This window comes from Oncorhynchus kisutch, linkage group LG3, assembly GCF_002021735.2.
Source record: "Oncorhynchus kisutch isolate 150728-3 linkage group LG3, Okis_V2, whole genome shotgun sequence".
In the NCBI taxonomy this organism is placed as follows: domain Eukaryota; kingdom Metazoa; phylum Chordata; class Actinopteri; order Salmoniformes; family Salmonidae; genus Oncorhynchus; species Oncorhynchus kisutch.
This window is the reverse complement of record NC_034176.2, coordinates 49028989-49047903: the sequence shown is the minus strand read 5'-3', so window position 1 is coordinate 49047903 and position 18915 is coordinate 49028989. Positions and strand designations below refer to the sequence as shown.

The 18915-nt window shown below is 39.9% G+C and overlaps 2 protein-coding genes across 10 annotated transcripts in view; both read right to left on the bottom strand.

Moving 5' to 3' along the window:
* Nucleotides 1–12371, bottom strand: part of si:dkey-220o5.5 (actin filament-associated protein 1-like 2) — a 118191-nt gene extending 105820 nt beyond the window's left edge. For 2 of the 3 annotated variants that reach the window (XM_031807638.1, XM_031807643.1), the window contains exon 1: nt 11250–12065. Coding sequence is in view for 1 of the 3 variants with exons in the window: in XM_020476202.2 (XP_020331791.1) it covers nt 11250–11265 (16 nt within the window). In the remaining 2 variants the exon portion in view is untranslated. Of the gene's footprint in view, nt 1–11249 lie in introns of all 3 variants that reach the window. The other variant, XM_020476202.2, reaches the window with a different exon arrangement.
* A 197-nt stretch (nt 12372–12568) lies between these two features.
* LOC109884164 (dematin) overlaps nt 12569–18915 on the bottom strand; it is a 90049-nt gene continuing 83702 nt past the window's right edge. For all 7 annotated transcript variants that reach the window (XM_020476193.2, XM_020476172.2, XM_020476160.2 and 4 more), the window contains 4 exons: nt 16816–16823; nt 16576–16641; nt 16122–16202; nt 12569–15298 (listed from right to left, as the gene is read on the bottom strand). In XM_020476193.2, the coding sequence (XP_020331782.1) occupies nt 15185–15298; nt 16122–16202; nt 16576–16641; nt 16816–16823 (269 nt within the window). In that variant the 3' untranslated portion in view covers nt 12569–15184. The remainder of the gene's footprint in view (nt 15299–16121; nt 16203–16575; nt 16642–16815; nt 16824–18915) is intronic.

The following is an 18915-nucleotide window of genomic DNA, read 5'->3' as shown; positions in this document are numbered from 1 at the left end:
TACCCTAATACATAAATGAACTAAATTTAAGACAGAGAATAGTATGTTCACTAACGAAGATAAATAACAAAGAACGCACTTTCATCCACGAGCATGGAAACACTATAGCCAAAATGGGAGCCACCTAGAAAAACTTCCCAAAAACCAGCCTGAAACTCTTTCTAAAGACTGTTGACCTCTATTGGAAGCCTTAGGAACTGCAATCTGGGACGACTTCGCCTCATAATAAACATGAAAGCCATTGGAAACAGTGGTAGGCTGAATTGTTTTTATTTTATGGTTTGTCCTCTGGGTTTCACCTGCCATATCAGTTCTGTTATACTCACAGACATTATTGTAACAGTTTTAGAAACTCTAGAGTGTTTTCTATCCACATCTACCAATTATATGCATATCATAGCTTCTGGGCCTGAGTAACAGGCAGTTTATCTTGGGTACGCTTTTCATCCGGACGTGAAAATACTGCCCCCTACCCAAGAGAGGTTAAACTCTTTACAATGACGATCTGTGAAGTTATTCAGATTTTTACCAATTATCTTTGAAAGACAGGGTCCTGAAAAAGGGACGTTTCTTTTTTTGCTGAGTTTCATCTCTCAGTCAAGTTTTACTCCAGACAACTCTGGACTAATGCAAGATGGAAAGCAATGGATTTACATTGACTACTGATTTATATATTGATTCACTGGGCAATATGGATGCACATCCATCAGTAAATAATAACCATCAAGTATTCAGCCAAAACATAGCATAAATAGTATTTCATATTTGAAAATGTATTGAAAGGAAATCTGGGGGAGCCAGTTTGAATGGGCCTGATGCAGCTGATAAAATTAATAATAGTATTGCTATCTATAATTTACAGGTGCTATTCTTAAATTTGTCAGTAGAGGAGATGCTGGATCATCTGCCAGTACAAGCAGAAACTCAGTAGATCCACATCCAGCCAGTACGAACACAGACCCAGTACAACCGGCTTCAGCAAATACTAACACAGACCCAGGTGAAGTACAGGCAGCCTCAGCCAGTACTAGCACAACCAGAGGTGTACAGCCAGCATCAGATACAAGCAGCTCAGACCCTAATAAAACAGTTGCTGCTCCACCAAATTACCCAGCAGATTGGCCCCCAGTCTTAAAATACTTTATGAGGACTGAGTTAGTCTGTAGAGGTCCACTCAAACCAGGACTGGATTTGTTTTACCCTAAAGGCAAGTCTAGAAGAGGTTTCCATTCAGGCCTAATTACAGAGACAGCTGTCAAATGGGGAAAAGATTACCAGGAGCTGGCTTTCATACTCAATCAAAAACAACGCTGTGTATTGTTTTTGTTGAAAGCTCTTTTCTACAAAAGACTGCACAATCATAAAGGAATGTGTGAATGACTGGTCAAATATCAATGCCATTCTGAAACACCATGAGGGTAGTCCTGAACACACCAACAATATGATTAAGTGGAGAAAACTTGATCTGCGCCTAAGTCGGTGACAGACTCTTTACCAGAATCAAATTACAATTTTGGAGGCTGAAAGAAAGAGATGGCGGGATGTCCTTACTAGAGGTCGATCGATTATGATTTTTCAACGCCGATACCGATACCGATTATAGGAGGACCAAAAAACAAAGTGTTGGAGAAGAAAATAAAAGTGCAATATGTGCCATGCAAAAAAGCTAACGTTTAGGTTCCTTGCTCAGAACATGAGAACATATGAAAGCTGGTGGTTCCTTTTAACATGAGACTTCAATATTCCAAGGTAAGAGGTTATAGGTTGTAGTTAATATAGTATTTATAGGACTATTTCTCTCTATACCATTTGTATTCCATATACCTTTGACTATTGGATGTTCTTATATGCACTTTAGTATTGCCAGTGTAACAGTATAGCTTCCGTCCCTCTCCTTGCTCCTATCTGGGCTCGAACGAGGAACACATCGACAACAGCCACCCCCGAAGCAGCGTTACCCATGCAGAGAAAGGGGAACAAGTACTCCAAGTCTCAGAGCGAGTGACATTTGAAACGCTATTAGCGCGCACCCCGCTAACTATCTAGCCATTTCACATCAGTTACACCAGCCTAATCTCGGGAGTTGATAGGCTTGAAGTCATAAACAACTTAACTAGTGATTATGATTGATTGATTGTTTTTTATAAGATAAGTTTAATGCTAGCTAGCAACTTACCTTGGCTTCTTACTGCATTCGCATAACACGCAGGCTCCTCGTGGAGTGCAATGAGAGGCAGGTGGTTAGAGCATTGGACTAGTTAACTGTAAGGTTGGAAGATTGAATCCCCGAGCTGACAAGGTAAAAATCTGTCGTTCTGCCCCTGAACAAGGCAGTTAACCCACCGTTCCTAGTCCGTCATTGAAAATAAGAACGTGTTCTTAAACGACTTGCCTAGTTAAATAAAGGTGTAAAAAAATTATTATAATAATAGGCCAAATCGGTGTCCAAAAATACCGATTTCAGATTGTTATGAAAACTTGAAATCGGCCCTAATTAATCGGCCATTCCGATTAATCGGTCGATCTCTAGTCCTTACACGTTTAATAAGTATCACCCAGTCTCTGGCTGAAAGAAACTTAGCATTCATGGGTTCATCAGACAAACTCTTCCAACCAGATAATGGAACCTTCCTAAAGGAGGTTGAATTACTGGCTAAATTTGACCCCGTTATGGAAAATTGAAGATGGAGAGACACATGCTCATTACCTTGGGAAGTGCAAATAGAATGCACTGATACAGATTGTGATAGACAAGATTCTGGAAGCAATAGTGACTCAAGTAAGAAACTCAAAGTACTTCTCCATTATCTTGGACTGTACACCTGACATTAGCCAGGTGCAAATGTCAATGTATTCTGAGAAGCGTGGCTTTAAAGGAAAAGCCAGAGATCAAGGAGCACTTCCTCTGCTTTGTGAATGTTGAGGTTACAACAGGCTTGAATCTGTCCACTGTCATCTTAGATAAGCTGAACGAGCTGAAGATTCCATATGAAGATTGCAGAGGGCAAGCTTATGATAACGGGGCCAACACGAAGGGCAAGCACCAAGGAATACAAGCCAGACTGCTAAAAAAAAATCCCAGAGCTGTGTTTGTCCCATGTGGAGCACCTACTCTAAACCTTGTCATTGCAGATGCTGCTAAATCTTCAAAAGATGCAGTTGGGTTTTTTGGGCATGTGCAAAAGCTCCTCACCTTCTTTTCAGCTGGCATACAAAGATGGAGTGTTTTGAAAAACACGGGAACATAAATGTGAAGTCATGGAGTGACACAATATGGGAGAGTAGGCTCCAAAGTGTTCATGCAATCAGGTATCAGGCTTCTGAGGTTTGGGAGGCTTTACTGGAAGCCAGACAGACGGTCAACGATCCTGTGACCAAAGTGGAGGCACAAGCACTTGGGTCTACCGCTTCTTGATTTGCTGTGTCATATGGTGTGAGTTACTGACAATGACAAACAAGGTAAACAAGCACCTCCAATCCGCCTCAATGCAGTTGGATATCGCAGTGAATTTGATCTCAAATGCAAAGGCCTACCTCACAACATACTGGGAAACTGGATTCTCTGAGACCCAGACAACAGCCAAAAGCATTTGTGAAGAAATGAATGTGGAGGCTGTTCTGAAAGAGAAGAGACTGGGAAACAGCAAGAAGCATTTCGGCTACGAGGCTCCTGATGAATCAGTGACTGATGCACTGAAAGACCTTGAAGTCAACTACTTCAACACTGTAGTCGACTCTGCTGTGACATCCATGGATGAGAGATTTGAAACACTCAACCAGGTGAAAACCAAATATGGAGTGCTGTTGAACTTCAGCACTGCCTCTCAGATGTCCAGTGAATCTTTAAAGGCTCACTGCATGGAAGTTGAAAACACTAACCTTCAGAGATGACTGTGACATCAGTGGAATGGATCTGGCACGAGATTCAGAATTTACCTGATCTGCCATCAGATAAGATGACTGCCATTGAGCTGCTTTCCTTTCTCTGTGAGAAAAACCTAGAGGAACTCTATCCTAACCTTTGGATATCCCTAAGAATTGCAGTCACCCTACCAGTAACAGTAGCATCGGCAGAGAGGAGCTTTTCAAAATTAAAACTCATCAAAAGCTACCAGTGGTCTTTCATGTCACAGGAACGTTTGAGCGGTCTGGCCACCATGAGCATAAATCATGACGTGGGGAAACGCATGTCCTATGATGATGACATTGATGATTTTGCCTCAAGAAAGTGGAGAAGATTAATATTTTGATGGTATGATTTTAATTCAATCATTTAAAATGTTTAAACGCAATAACATTTAAGATTGTATGGCAGAAGTGCATTTGTGTAAATGACTGCTTAACTATGTGACATACTTTCTCAATTTCTTCCAGACAGTCCAGATAGACTGGTACCCATGCTGATGCTGAAAATGCCCAGGCTGTAGAGGGAACCAAAGTTAATCACACAGCTGTATAGGTTTTATTTTACCATTTTGAGACATATAGCTGCAGACATAGCCTAAAGGCTTATGTTTACATTATATAGCCAAAGCTAATCACATAGCTGTATAGGTTTTATTTGACTATTTTAAGACATATATCTGCAGCCATTTCCTATAGGCTTATGTTTGTATTGTATAGACAAAGCTAATTATATAATATTGTGAGGACTGGACTAGGGATGCACGATATATCGGTGAACAAATCGGAATCGGACGATATTAGATAAAAATGCCAACATTGGTATCGGCCCGATGTCTAGTTTTACATCGATGTGAAAAACCGATGTCAAAGCCGACGCGCATACCTATATAACGTAGGCACATGACATAATGATGCCACGTAAAATGTTGCGCTACATGTGCGATACAGCATTCCTAACCTAGCCCACAATGTCTGCTGTGTGGATCGAGCAGTCAACAAGTCGATCAATCATTTCAGCGAGACAACTCAAAGGCGAAATCTATTAATGCCAAGATAATGGAATTCATTGCCCTTGACAATCAACCGTTCTCTGTTGTGGGTGATGTTGGCTTTCACGACTGGTCGAGCACCGGCGGAACACACTAACGTTGCCAAGTGCGCTGTTGTTCAGATGGTGCCTTACCGGAGTTACACAGTAATAGTGTCACTGCTATTAGCTTCACGACATACTATAGAACGCCGTTTGGGCCTTTGAGTGTCAAAAAAGATACACGTCAAATAACACTATTAGACGGTAACACTATTTGATGCGTTAAATAAGCTTTTAATTTGACACGTTAAATAACACCGTTCTATTATAGAATGTTGTGTGTTCTGAATTTGCACATGCAAACCAAGCGCCACCACTACTATAATGGCACTGTCAAAGCTGTACAAAAAAGTCTGCAAACAAGCAAACACCAGCCACGAACAATGTGTTTACAATACTGCGTTGGTAATAAAGCATCATTTGTTCGACCGCAACTTCTGGGGTAGCTAGCTAACTTTAGCTTGGTACCTAGCTAGCACCAATACAACCAGCCTTAAAACAATGACCAGTAGAAACTGCAGTCATTTTCACTATTCTTAGCAATGATTTAGGAATCCTTGAGAGTAAGTATTAGCTAGGTAGCCACTTGTTATTCGCCTATTGAAATTGAACTTCAGTTCATGAAAATAAATAGCTAGCCAGCTACTTAACCCTACATAACCCTAACCCAAAGCTAACGTTATAAGCAGCCAGCTAGCTTCATCTGGTGAGTGAGGCTTGACCTGACCGGGTTATGTGTTGTGAAGCTAGCCACGATAAGGATTATGCACAATAGTGGAATTTGCAGTTTGCCTTCAAAATAAAAGTACCTATTTGAGAGTGATGAATGTTACAAATGGTGGAATTATGCCATATTTAGACTAGATAATGTTAAATAAGGTTGGAACGTGAAGCAATGAAATGGGGTATCAGTCTACTCGGTGACACCCATAGAACACAACTGTGAAGAGTTTACCCAAATATTAACGTTGTAGCTCTTATCGCAGGACTGTGACTGTGTGAAATCACCTCCCCAGTCAGCCTATTGTGTGTATTGACATTCACATTGCACTGTACAGCTTTACCTAAGGATTTGGGATCAATGAAATGGGGTAACAGTCTACTCAATACCCAAGATATTTTTTTCCTAACATCCTCCTCAGAGGTATCAGACTCCAAAACATGCACGCAGTATTGTATTTCCATAAATCTAATATTTGTATTTATTTGCATCAGTGTCAATTACATACTTTTATTTTGAAGGCTAACCGCAAAGTCCACTATTGTGGCTAAACCTTATTGTTGCTAGCTTCACATAGATGGGTCCAACCACCATTAATCAAATAAGAACTGTCTTATAAATTAAGGTTATTTTAGATGATGACACCTAGCTATATAGTTGCTATGCTTTTAGGGAAGAGCATTGTTTGCATCCATGAACTAGCTAGCTTTTTTATGACCAGCACTGTAGGTGCGCAAGACAACTTTACCAGTATCATAGCATACTGTGAATCGCTGTGACATATGAAATACGAGTGATAGTGTCGTCAATCTGTAATAACAACGTACAAATATTATGAACGGGTTAAATTATTATGTGACGTTCAGGTCCTGATTGGTCAACAAGCTTATTTGACACATCGAATAGTTTTATTTCACAAGTACCTTTTTTGAAATACAAAGACCCAAACGGCGTTCCATAGAAACCCTGGTTGAGAATGAAACGACTGAACAAATGAACAACGAAACAGCACAGCAAGTAAGTGAAAGAAATAGGTTTTGATTATGTTAGACTGGTAATGGGGACATATGTAAATGCCAACAAAATAACTTTTTGGTCAGTGTGGTGCATGTGTAACCTTTATTTAACTTGGAAAGTTAAGAACAAATTCTTATTTACAATGACGGCCTACCCCGGCCAAAACAGGACGATGCTGGGCCAATTGTGCGCCACCCTATGGCACTCCCAATCACCGTCGGATGTGATACAGTCTGGATTCGAACCAGGGACTGTAGTGACACCTCTTGCACTGAGATGCAGTGCCTTAGACCGAGTCCATGTGTGTGTGTTAACTATTTAACTGTAATAGAATGCTTTAAAAGGCCGCAAAACTGTTTAATATCGGTTATCGGTATCGGGGGTTTTTTGCAAGGAAAATATTAGATATCGGTATCGGCCAAAAATGTCATATCGGTGCATCATTACCAGGCAGCCGAGCCAAAGCTCAGTGTTATTTTATTATTTTCTATATTTATATTTAACACAATTTCTTATTTATGTTAATGTTAATATTCACTTATCTTAAGATTCTATAGAAAATATTATATTCAATAAATATAGTTTGTTTATACCTCATTCTGTTCTGTATACACTACCGGTCAAAGGTTTTAGAACACCTACTCATTCAAGGGTTTTTCTTTATTTTGACTATTTTCTACATTGTGGAATAATAGTGATGCAATTTTTTTTGTAGTAACCACGTTTCCAACCTTTTTATGTGAGTAAAATACTTTGGATAAAACATTTCATGACAGGCCTGATGGAAACAGAACATTTATTTTTGTGAGACAACCAGCAGTATAGTTGAAAAGGTAATGGAAACCCATTTAACTTGTATGTTTTATTCAGTACATGGGAATTTAACCGCAAAAGTTTTTTTTCTGTCATCATACACATCACACATCTTCAGAAGAGGGAAAAACACACATGAAACTACACACGTGTCTGAAAACCACGTTATTTTCAAATGTGGTGTTTTTTGGAAGGGGAAACATGGGCCATAAAGTATCTGAGTAGGAGTGCTGATCTAGAATCAGTTCCCCCTTATCCATGTAATCGTATATATTATCAGCACTCCCACTATAAATACAGGCCCTGAAGGATTGTTCACTGAAACCATCCCAGAGGTGTACAAAGCTTGAGGAAAACTTATTTATTTTGCATTGAGATCACTGGCCCTGTTGTTTCTGGTCTTCAAAGTAGGTGACCATTCATTTCAAACCACACAGAGAGACCATTGACAGAATATGCTAAATCAGTGGACTTTGAAGTTCATTATACATAAGTCATGTTTTCAAGTGGGAGCTTTTCAACTATATATTTACAAAACTAATGCTGCTTTAAACTGGTAGAATTTTTCTAATTTAAACCTCCACTCCACAATGTAAAATAAGGGACTAAAGCAGTGGTAGTCACAAAAATGTCTGAGGGAATCACTTTTGTAAAGCAAAATCACTGGGCGACCTGCCATACCATTCAAAGAACGGGGTCTGGGGGGGTCACAAAGTCAAATTGACTCAGACGTTATATTAAATGGGTTTATACATGATATTTAAGATTCTATTAACATGGACCATCAAGCTATTTCATTATCCAATTCTCTATTTTAGGACAATTGGGTATCAAAAACAAATGTGCAATATAATTTGATGAATCTTTAGAATTTGACCTTATTGCCATTATTTCAATCAAAGTTATAGCACAAGATAGACTACCGATCAAAAGTTTTAGAACACCTAGGTGAAGCTGTTTGAGAGAATGCCAAGAGTGTGCAAAGCTGTCATCAAGGCAAAGGGTGGCTATTTGAATAATCAAAAATATTGTAACGTTCGTCGTTAAGGGTAGACCAAGGCGCAGCTTGATTTGAGTTCATCATATTTTATTAAAATGTGAACCAGCAAAAAAAACAATGAACAATACAATGAACGAAAAGCTATGTCGTGAGAAAATACATGCAACTAAACAAAGACAAGATCCCACAACTGAAGGCGGGAAAAGGGCTGCCTAAGTATGATCCCCAATCAGAGACAACGGTAGACAGCTGCCTCTGATTGGGAACCATACTAGGTCAACAATGAAAAAGAAAACATAGATATACAAAAACTAGAGTACCCACCCTAGTCACACCCTGACCTAAACAAAATATAGAGAATAAACAGGGATCTCTAAGGTCAGGGTGTGACAAATATAAAATATATTATAACACTTTTTTGGTTACTACATGATTCCATATGTTATTTCATAGTTTTGACGTCTTCACCATTGTTCTACAATATAGAACATAGTGCAATATATTTTTTTTTAACTTGAATTAGTAGGTGTACTAAAACGTTTAACCGGTTGTGTGTGTCAAATCAGGTAATGGTAAATTTCTGTCTGAAGGAAGTTTGGTTTGGAGTGATTGAAATACATCAGAAAGCTATTGGAAAGTTCAGAAAAACATCAGGGATGATCATCAAACAATCTTATTTATGATCGTTTGTGGAGAATCAGTTCATTTCCCTCAGTTATTCTGCACAGCTTGTGTCGTAGGTGGAAACAGAAGACATGTACGTGTTCCTGAGAGTCCTGGCTTTCAGGGATGTGGTTATAGTTGCTAATAGCTCCTTAAATTCCAGAGCCAAATTCATAGGAAGGAAACGATTTTGAGATGCGCCAGAAGCGCTATAATCCACTTTTCCCGCTTTGTTTGTCCCAGCTGCTAATAAGGCTACTCTGGGGTTACTCACATAACCAAGGTTCTATGAACTAAGCGGCACATTCAGCTGACTGAGGAAAACACAACACATTATTTTTGATTACATGCAATGACTATGCCTGGGCTAAAGCTATGGTAGGACATTCATGTGTTGTTGATGTAAAGCTATGAAAAGTCTTCAATGGTGACAGAAGAGTTCCTGCTCTGTTGTGCCTAGTCTCTAAATGAGGGACTCTGTAATGGAGTGGGTTGAGGTGTGTGTGTGTATGCGTGCTCTTTAGAAGCGGCAAGATGGTGAAAAGTAGATGTGCCTTAATGAGGAATGTTGATCTCCTAAATTAAAGAGGTCTCTATCCTACCATCAACACAACATCCTGTTCCTGGGCTGCTATGGGCTTGGCACTGCAGCCTTTGAAGTTGCTGTGTGTTTGCCACACATATGCACACATGATCAAAACTGAGATCAGCAATATATACAATCTGTGGCTATGGGGCAATGGCTGACAGACTGTCAGCTTTGGCATGATGGCTTTAAGCTGTACACAATCACCTACCTTAAGAACAATTCACTCAAGCTGTGTGAATGTTGAATTTCATGGGTAAAGTCTATTTCTGGTCAAGACTGAAGAAAGGCTGAAGTGTTTAATGCCACCCAAATGCAATTTGTGTGTGCAAGAGAGAGAGGGACAGAGAGAAGACAGAATGTGAGTGGGTGAGTGTGTCTTGCAGCTTGTCTGTTTTGGGTGGAGAGCCTGCGCTTGTTTTCCTTTTCATCCAGTGGTGACCAGATAATGACAGCAATTGGGTAGAAGGAAAGCGGTGAAGAGAAAAAGCTGCTCTGATTAGCATTTGTGGAGCAGTGAAAAGAGATGCAGGCCATGTGTCTGGTCAGGATGTAATATTATCCATGATGTAATTTTGTTTCCAAACAGGGTGAGTTTTGGAGCACTAAATAAAAAGCATGTTAATTCAAGGTAAAACAAGTTGCTTCAGTGCTTCTGAGAACTCCTTTAACTCCTTGAGAATTTAAATGGGCCAGACTTTACCCTTAAAATAAACAATCCTACTGGTTTTTCTCTCTGGAGATTTCGTAGTTGTTGGGAAAACAGAGTAGGGTATTTCCGATTGCTTTTCTTCCGCTATTCCATGATAGAAACCACTGAGTCACATTATCTCACTGAAAAACACGATGGACTCAGGGTCACTCACATGAGCTCTTTTTTTGGACTTCCATGGCGTCAATAAAACTTTCTGCATTAGCCAATGAGTCCAGTGTCACTCAATTCCAAATAGCTAAATTCATGGACTGATTATTAACTGTTGGCCTAATTAAGCAGGTGGTGCGCACTGATGTTAAACAGGAAGAGCAGGGCTCTACTATCACATTTCTCTTCGCTACATTTTGTAGCATTGCGGCTGCACTGTTGCGCGCAAAGAAAATGCCACAACGTGGAAAAAATGTATATGCATTTATGTAATATCATAGTAATATATAGGCTAGTAGCCTGCGTTATATCCCAATCAGTTCACCTACTTGAAGACCTAATGGTTATGCATATAATAAGAAAGTGATAGCCCCTAAGTCATGTCAAGTAGGCTAGATGTTGATCAAAATGAATACAGCTTGGAAGAGAATTTACTAGAACGTTTAAACCTCATACAATGAAGTATGCCGTGTGACGTATCCTGGTTGCCAAAAACAAATCGGTGCAATGAATGCCCATGGTTAGGTATTGCTGTCTGTATTTATTGGATAAATGGATAGTCCCCTTGCATCCCACTGATGTTCAGCCTACCTTTTTGTTTGTCCATTCCTGGAAATGCTCAAAGCGTCCCTGGGAAGTTTATTTCCCCCCCGATATCATAGCTGTGTCCAATATGAGCCACAGTTCTCTCCGACGACAATATCTTAGCTTGATGTTCTATAGGTTGAGGTGATGAGACTAGGCTAGTCAACAGTGAAACTCCAGCTCAACTCGTCGACCAGCAAAAACCATAAGAAAAGTCACTCCCCTTCTCACTATTGCAAAAAATCTACATAAAGCGACCACTAGGGGCGGGGGACCACTGGAGGTGGCGTGTATGTGTGTGTGTTTGATGGGTGGGTCATGCACCCCCAAAATCTGAGGGAGCACAAAGTATGTGAGGATGGCTAGGGGATGATATCCTGAAGTTGGAGAATTTAGCATTTTTCAAACACCTGAAATTGCTTTCCCTGCAATCTAGAGCGATAATCATTATTCTTAATTCTATGTCAAAAATATATGTATTGTTCTACATTTCAGTACATTTAGTAATTGATTGCTTTTCTAAAGTCTACCACTTTTGCCAGCAGGTTTGCCAGCTAAAATAGTTAGACAAGCAATCTACTCTAACTTAATTGATAGCCTGAAATGGCTTATTGGTACCTAGTTATGAGGTTGGAAGATTGGGAACCTATCTCGGCTAGCTAAAGACAACTTCATAAAATGTATAGGTGGCTAGTGGCTAATTACAAATCTGAGGGGGCAAGTGCCCCCTTTGGGCATGACGTGTGTGCGCGCGTGTGCATGTGTGTGTTAAGTAAAAATAAATGGATAGTTCACCCAAATGACAAAATTACATATTGGTTTCCTTATCCTGTAAGCATTCTATGGACAAGGTATTACAGCAATCCTCGCTTTGGTTTGGTTTTGTTTACCTGTTTTCTTTTGTGCATTTGTTGCACAAATCCAATAAAAGTAAATGGGAACAACATAAGCATTTTCACACTTCATGTCCAAATCATTGCTAAGTAACTTAATTGAGGTACAAAAATAATTGTATTTAATACTTTAGGATGATTTGGACATGAAGTGTGAAAATGTGAATATTTTTCCCATTGACTTCCATTGGATATGTGCCACGAATGCTACAAAGTTAGTATTTGAAACAGTGGCCAGGTAAACAAAACCAAAGCATGGATTGCTGTCATACATTGTCCATAGACTGCGTACAGGGTAAGGAAATTCATGTAATTTTGTAATTTGGGTAAACTCTCCTTTTAAGTTAAGGCCAGACATAGCAAAAATGTTTCAATCACCCTTACTGGAGATGCCAACGACCAACAATATATAGCCTACACAAAGATGGAAAATAGATTTTCCTCAAACCAAAAAATGCATTTTATTTCCACTCACCATTGATCATTTCAGTCCTCTTTCACCTTAGTTTAAATGAGAAAATATGCTTGTGTGCATTCATTGCTGTGTATGTTTTGCACCCTAGTTGCATCAGAATACACAAAACAATGTACAATATCTGAGCTCAATCTTGCAATGGTACTAATCAATCATATACACGTTTGTCATTATATTAGTTATCAAATCAGGTTAATCTAAAACTACATTAAAAAAACTCCGTATTTTAATGACTTACAGATTCAAAAAACCTAGGAAGTGAGGTACAAGCCAATCACTCTAACTCAATATTTCCTTTAAATGTTTTCCCCAGCCCACTTTCACATACAAAACATGAAGATAAGCTTAGATGATGCTGTGACAATGTCTTAACTACCATGAGAGTGCTTGATACAGTGAGAGCATTTGAAAGCATTATGAATAGGGTGTATCCTCAGTCAGGTATCCCATTGGTAAAGATAATGTCATCATTATTATATACTGGAGCATGGAATCTAGAAGATAGTCTATTACCCTCACCATCAAGTGAACAGTTTCCAGCTCAAGGGCTTGTTCATAATGCAATCCTTCCGGGCCCCTTGTCTTTCAAAAAACACAGGCAGAACTAAAACCAAAAGCAAAGCAGTCACAAAGTGGATATGTGCAATGACCACTCAAAAATGTTCATAGATAGAATACACTGATGCTCCATGGTTGACTTTCATACATCCCTAGTTGGGGCTCTAGAGGCACATGTGTGCCAACTCAAAACATTTTGTGACAGTGTCTTTGCTACCACCTCACCTGATGATAAGAAAAATGACTGGAGTGAGGCCTGACCAGGACCTTAACAGGCTCCACACTGTAACTATGTCCCAAATGGCACAATATATAGTGCACTACTTATAGTGTTTGACCAGAGTCCTATTGGCCCTGGTCAAAAGTAGTGCACTATATACCAAATAGGGTGCCATTTGGGAAGAACTCGACTGTAGCATTCAAGGCACAGGGAAAGTGGACAGAAAGGCTGGCCTCCGAGTCCTTTAGCCTACATCCATCCAAGATTTGTTTTTGTTTTTTGTGCCATGACATTGTCAGTTAGGGGGTATAAGAAGCCACACCTCCACCCGGCCACTGCTTCAGTCCAATATGGAGGTTGATGTGGTCATAGCGGAACACAGGAAGCAGCCCCTTGTGTCTCTTGCTCTCAACTCCTTCTGTTCCCCCAGTGGTGACCCTCCTAGTCCATTGACCTCCTGTCCTCATTCCAATGTAGTGCATTTGTAAGGGAGGTGGTTATCTTCCTTCTTTTTAATGATGAATGTGTTTATTTACCCTACATTCTTGTATTGATACATGAAAGGATTTTTTATCTAATAAAAAAATAGCTGTACATTATTTGGTCACAAAAGCAACATGTCTAAAACCCTTCTGGAGTGGTGTACAAACTTGATATATATAAACAGGGCAGTGGCCAGTGTTGTAAAGGTAAGCGTCTAACAAGATTTTGAAGCTAACTTAGCCTATGAATACTCCTTAATGTTCTCACCTTTTAAAACAGGAAAACTGCACTTCATCCAACATACCAGTAGTAAAATAATAAGAGCACACTTTTTTTCAAGTGGGCAATATGTACTGTTTAGACAATCATTCAGTCAGAAACCTATATTGGCTATAAGTCGTGGATGATTTTGATCATTTGTATGTTTGCATGTCTGGATAGGGTTAAGATGCAGACATCTTGGAGGTAAGGTTTTATGTTCTATAAATCTACACCTGATGTGTAGAGTGACTGAGTCTGACAGATTGTATTGTGCATCACAAATGGCACCCTATTCACTATGTAGTTCACTACTTTTGACCAGAGCCTTATGGGAGCCCTGTGGGCCCTGGTCAAAAGGTTTGTACTACATGAGAATAAAGTACCATTTGGGACACAATAGTCTCTAAACCAGCACAGCTTAAAAAACTTTAACTATTGATTTACAAATTGATTTACACTTCAAATTGTTATTTATTTAAAAAAATAAGTGGACTATTCAGCTTAGTGCAATGTTTGTATTTTGAAATAGGGAATTTAAGGTGTATTGAAATTGAGGCATCCATCTAGTGCTCCAATTCTATAAACAAAAACATTTTATTGGTATTTGTGGTTTAATTAATAAATCGATATGGCTTCACATGTGGCAGTGCTCTAGTAACTGAGAATTAGCCATCCATAACTTTGATTAGCAGTAAAACAGCTTACTGTAGGTATATATGTGGGCAGTCCAATCTAACTCTATTGGTGGGCCTGTTAGTACGGACCAAATAAAAGACTTAATGAAATCTCTACTTGGCCCAAGCCTCTGTCCTCTTATTAGGTTTCTTCTCTGCTGATGCAACTACAATTCAAGAGTATATGAAGGCTCTGACACTTTATAGAGTTGTTATAGAGTTGATATAAGGAATGGGGATTCAAAGCATCCGATTTGGCAAAGATATGACAGACATTAATTTAATCTCCCTTCCTGGGTTGTTGCATTGGACAGTTTATGTTTATCTAATTCCCCAAGGAAGTGTGGTGGCTTTTGATGTGTAGGTAGGTCTCCTCACTAAAAAAGGGAAACCCTCTTCTTCAAGTCATTCCGCTTCCAGAGGGAGAGGCAATCAAATTCCTCAATGGGCATTCCAAATAGATTCTGGAATTCCTCCATGGACAGATGCCTCTACAAAGGAGATGGCCAGATCATATATCAGACAGACTTCACAATCTACAGGTAACTGCCAAAATAATGAAAATACAAGTAAATGATACAAAGTATTTTGAAAGCAGGTGCTTCCACACAGGTGTGGTTCCTGAGTGAATTAAGCAATTAACATCACATCATACTTAGGGTCATATATAAAAAATGCTGGGCAGGACATTATTTTGTCTACCATGGCTATGCCCCCATAGGATGACAATGGCTCCATCCACAGGGCATGGGTGGTCACTGAATGGTTTGATGAGCATGAAAATAATGTAAACCATATGCCATGGCCTTCTCAGTCACCAGATCTCAACCCAATTTAACACTTATGGAAGATTCTGGAGTGGCCCTTGAGACAGTATTTTCCACCACCATCAACAAAACACCAAATTATGGCATTTGTCCTGGAAGAAAGGTGTTGCATCCCTCCAATAGCGTTCCAATCACTTGTAGAATCTATGCCAAGATGCATCGAAGCTGTTCTGGCTCGTAGTGGCCCACTTATTAAGACACTATGTTGGTGTTCTCTTTATTTTGGCAGTTACCTATACATGCTCCACATCACAAAACCTGCTCTGGGGTTAAGTTTCCCCAAGGTACAGATCTAGCATCATATTCCCCTCCCCCAATCCAAATCTTAACCAATAGTGAAGAAAAGGCTAAACTGACCCAAGATTAGCAACTAGAGGCACCCCTACACCCAAGACCCCAACTGTAACTAATGTGTTAAACGACATGGCCAGCGGTTTGCACAATTAAGTTATTCTAGAGATATAAAGCAAGGGAGTACTGATCCTACCTCCAGTCTCATCCTGTCTACTCCTGGTGGGAGTTTATTCCTTCTCCTGTGGGTCACTAGGAGCATTTCATATGGATATATCTATGGAAAAAATGGTCAGCCATCTCAGAAGGAGGTCAAAGCCATAACTCTGCATCTATAGAGGCTTATACTATCAGCACAAAGCTTGACATTGGATGTGTCAGAAAATGGCACCCTTTCCCCTACATAGTCCACTAGTGCACTATATAGGGAATAGAGTGCCATTTGGGATGTAAACATTAATGTACAGTATCTACAGATGTCCTTCTGAATTGTAAAGATATGGATAGGTTTGTAGCTGACATTAAAGACTGCTTATTGTACTTATGCAATTCTAAGAATAGTGGAAAAACAGAGATCAACATTAGGGAAAAGACATTTCTAGCATATCAAGTCTGATCAGAAATGGATGTCAAACAGCAGACGTCCTGACCTTCTCAGCCAGCACACTTGGCAGTGAGTTTCCCCTGTCCATTCTTCCTCTCTGAGAATCTCCATTCTAAATTACAACAGCACAACTGTTAACATGTTACACACAATGAACTAACCATACACAGTATTCACATCAGTGTAAATCAAGATTGCAAAATGTTTTGATCCAAATGTAGACAATTGGCTCTCGACACAAGAGTAATATCATGTTTTCAGATGACATTGGTACAAACATTCTTACCTGGAGGCCTGTGGAGAAAGAGAAATGCTGCGTTAGAATGTGCTTGACATACAGTCCACTGTTTCATGCTTTAAATGCTTACATACAGATGTCGGATAATAAGATGATCACTCTTTCTTGTGGAGAATTGTCCTGCTGCATCAGGACATTCAAATGAGCCTCATGATTGCATACAAATGATCAGTTCTCTTTATCTCCATGCGGGGGTAGTCGAGTCATTGGGATCAGGCCTGCTATCAAATAATATTCTCTCTCACTCGCTCAAACGCTAGGCCTAGGTCCTATTACTGCAACATTCAAATGTACAGTGCATTCTGAAAGTATTCAGACCCCCTTCACTTTTTCCACATTTTGTTACGTTAAAGCCTTATTCTAAAATTGCTTTAAAAAAAAAAATCCTCATCAAACTACACACAAAAGATTTTTAGAAATGTTAGTAAATTTATTACAAATAAAACCCAGAAATATTACAAAAGTATTCAGACCCTTTACTCAAAAATATATATAATTGGTTACATACACATGGTTAGCAGATGTTATTGCGAGTGTAGCGAAATGCTTGTGAAGCACCTGTGGCACCGATTACAGCCTCAAGTCTTCTTGGGTATGACACTACAAGCGTGGCACACCTATATTTGGGGAGCATCTCCCATTCTTCTCTGCAGATCCTCAAGCTCTGTCAGGTTGGATGGGGAGCGTCGCTGCACAGCTATTTTCAGGTCTCTCCAGCGATCGGGTTCAAGTCTGGGCTCTGGCTGGGCCACTCGAGGACATTCAGAGACTTGTCCCAAAGCACTCCTGCGTTGTCTTGGCTGTGTGCTTAGGGTCATTGTTCTGTTGGAAGGTGAACCTTCGCCCCCTGTCTGAGGTCCTGAGCACTCTGCATCAAGGATCGTTCTGTACTTTGCCCCATTCATCTTTCCCTCGATCCTGACTAGTCTCCCAGTCCCTGCCACTGAATAACATCCCCACAGCATGATGCTGCCACCACCATGCTTCACAGTAGGGATGGTACCAGGTTCCCTCCAGACGTGACACTTGGCATTCAGGACAAAGAGTTCAATCTTGGTTTCATCAGACCAGAGAATCTTGTTTCTCATGGTCTGAGAGTCTTTAGGTGCCTGTCATATGCCTTTTACTGAGTGGCTTCCATCTGGCCACTCTACCATAAAGGACTAATTGGTTCTCCCATCTCCACAGAGGAACTGTGGAACTATGTCAGAGTGACCATCTGGTTCTTGGTCACCCCCCTGACCAAGGCCCTTCTCTCCCAATTGCTCAGTTTGGTGGGGAGGCCAGCTCAAGGAAGAGTCTTAGTGGTTCCAAACTCCTTCCATTTAAAAATGGAGGCCACTGTGTTTATGGGGACCTTCAGTGCCACAGATCTTTGCTTTGACACAATCCTGTCTTGGAGCTCTACAGACAATTCCTTCAACCTAATAGCTTGGTTTTTTGCTTTGACACGCACTGTCAACTGTGGGACCTTATGTAGACAGCTGTGTGCTTTTGAAAATCATGTCCAAACAACTGATTTTACCACAGGTGGACTCCAATCAAGTTGTAGAAACATCTCAAGGATGATCAGGATGCACCTGATCTCATTTTCGAGTCTCATAGCAAAAGATCTGAAAACGTATATAAATAAGGCATCAGTTAATTTTTTTTATACATTTGCAAAAATGTCTAAAAACCTGTTTTTGCTTTGTCATTATGGGATATTGTGTATATTGATGAGGAAAAACAAACATTTAATACATTTTAGAATAAGGCAGTAACGTAACAACATTTGGAAAAAGGGAAGGGGTCTGAATACTTTCGAATGCACCGTACAAAAATGTATTTGAAATGCAGCCATACACATTATATAGCTTAATAAATTGACATACAAGTGTGAATTGTATCCTAAGGTTACGAATGAGCTGTCAAAGGTTTGTTCAACCATGGCCTGTGGTGGTCTAGTGGTTAGTGGCGATGCCTTCAGTGCGCACATAGGTCTACCATGTCAGCATGGGTTTGATTCTGGCACAAATAACTCAAACCCCCTGATACACTTTCTAGTTACACATTTCAAATATGGACAGTCAGGGATATTTTACCCCT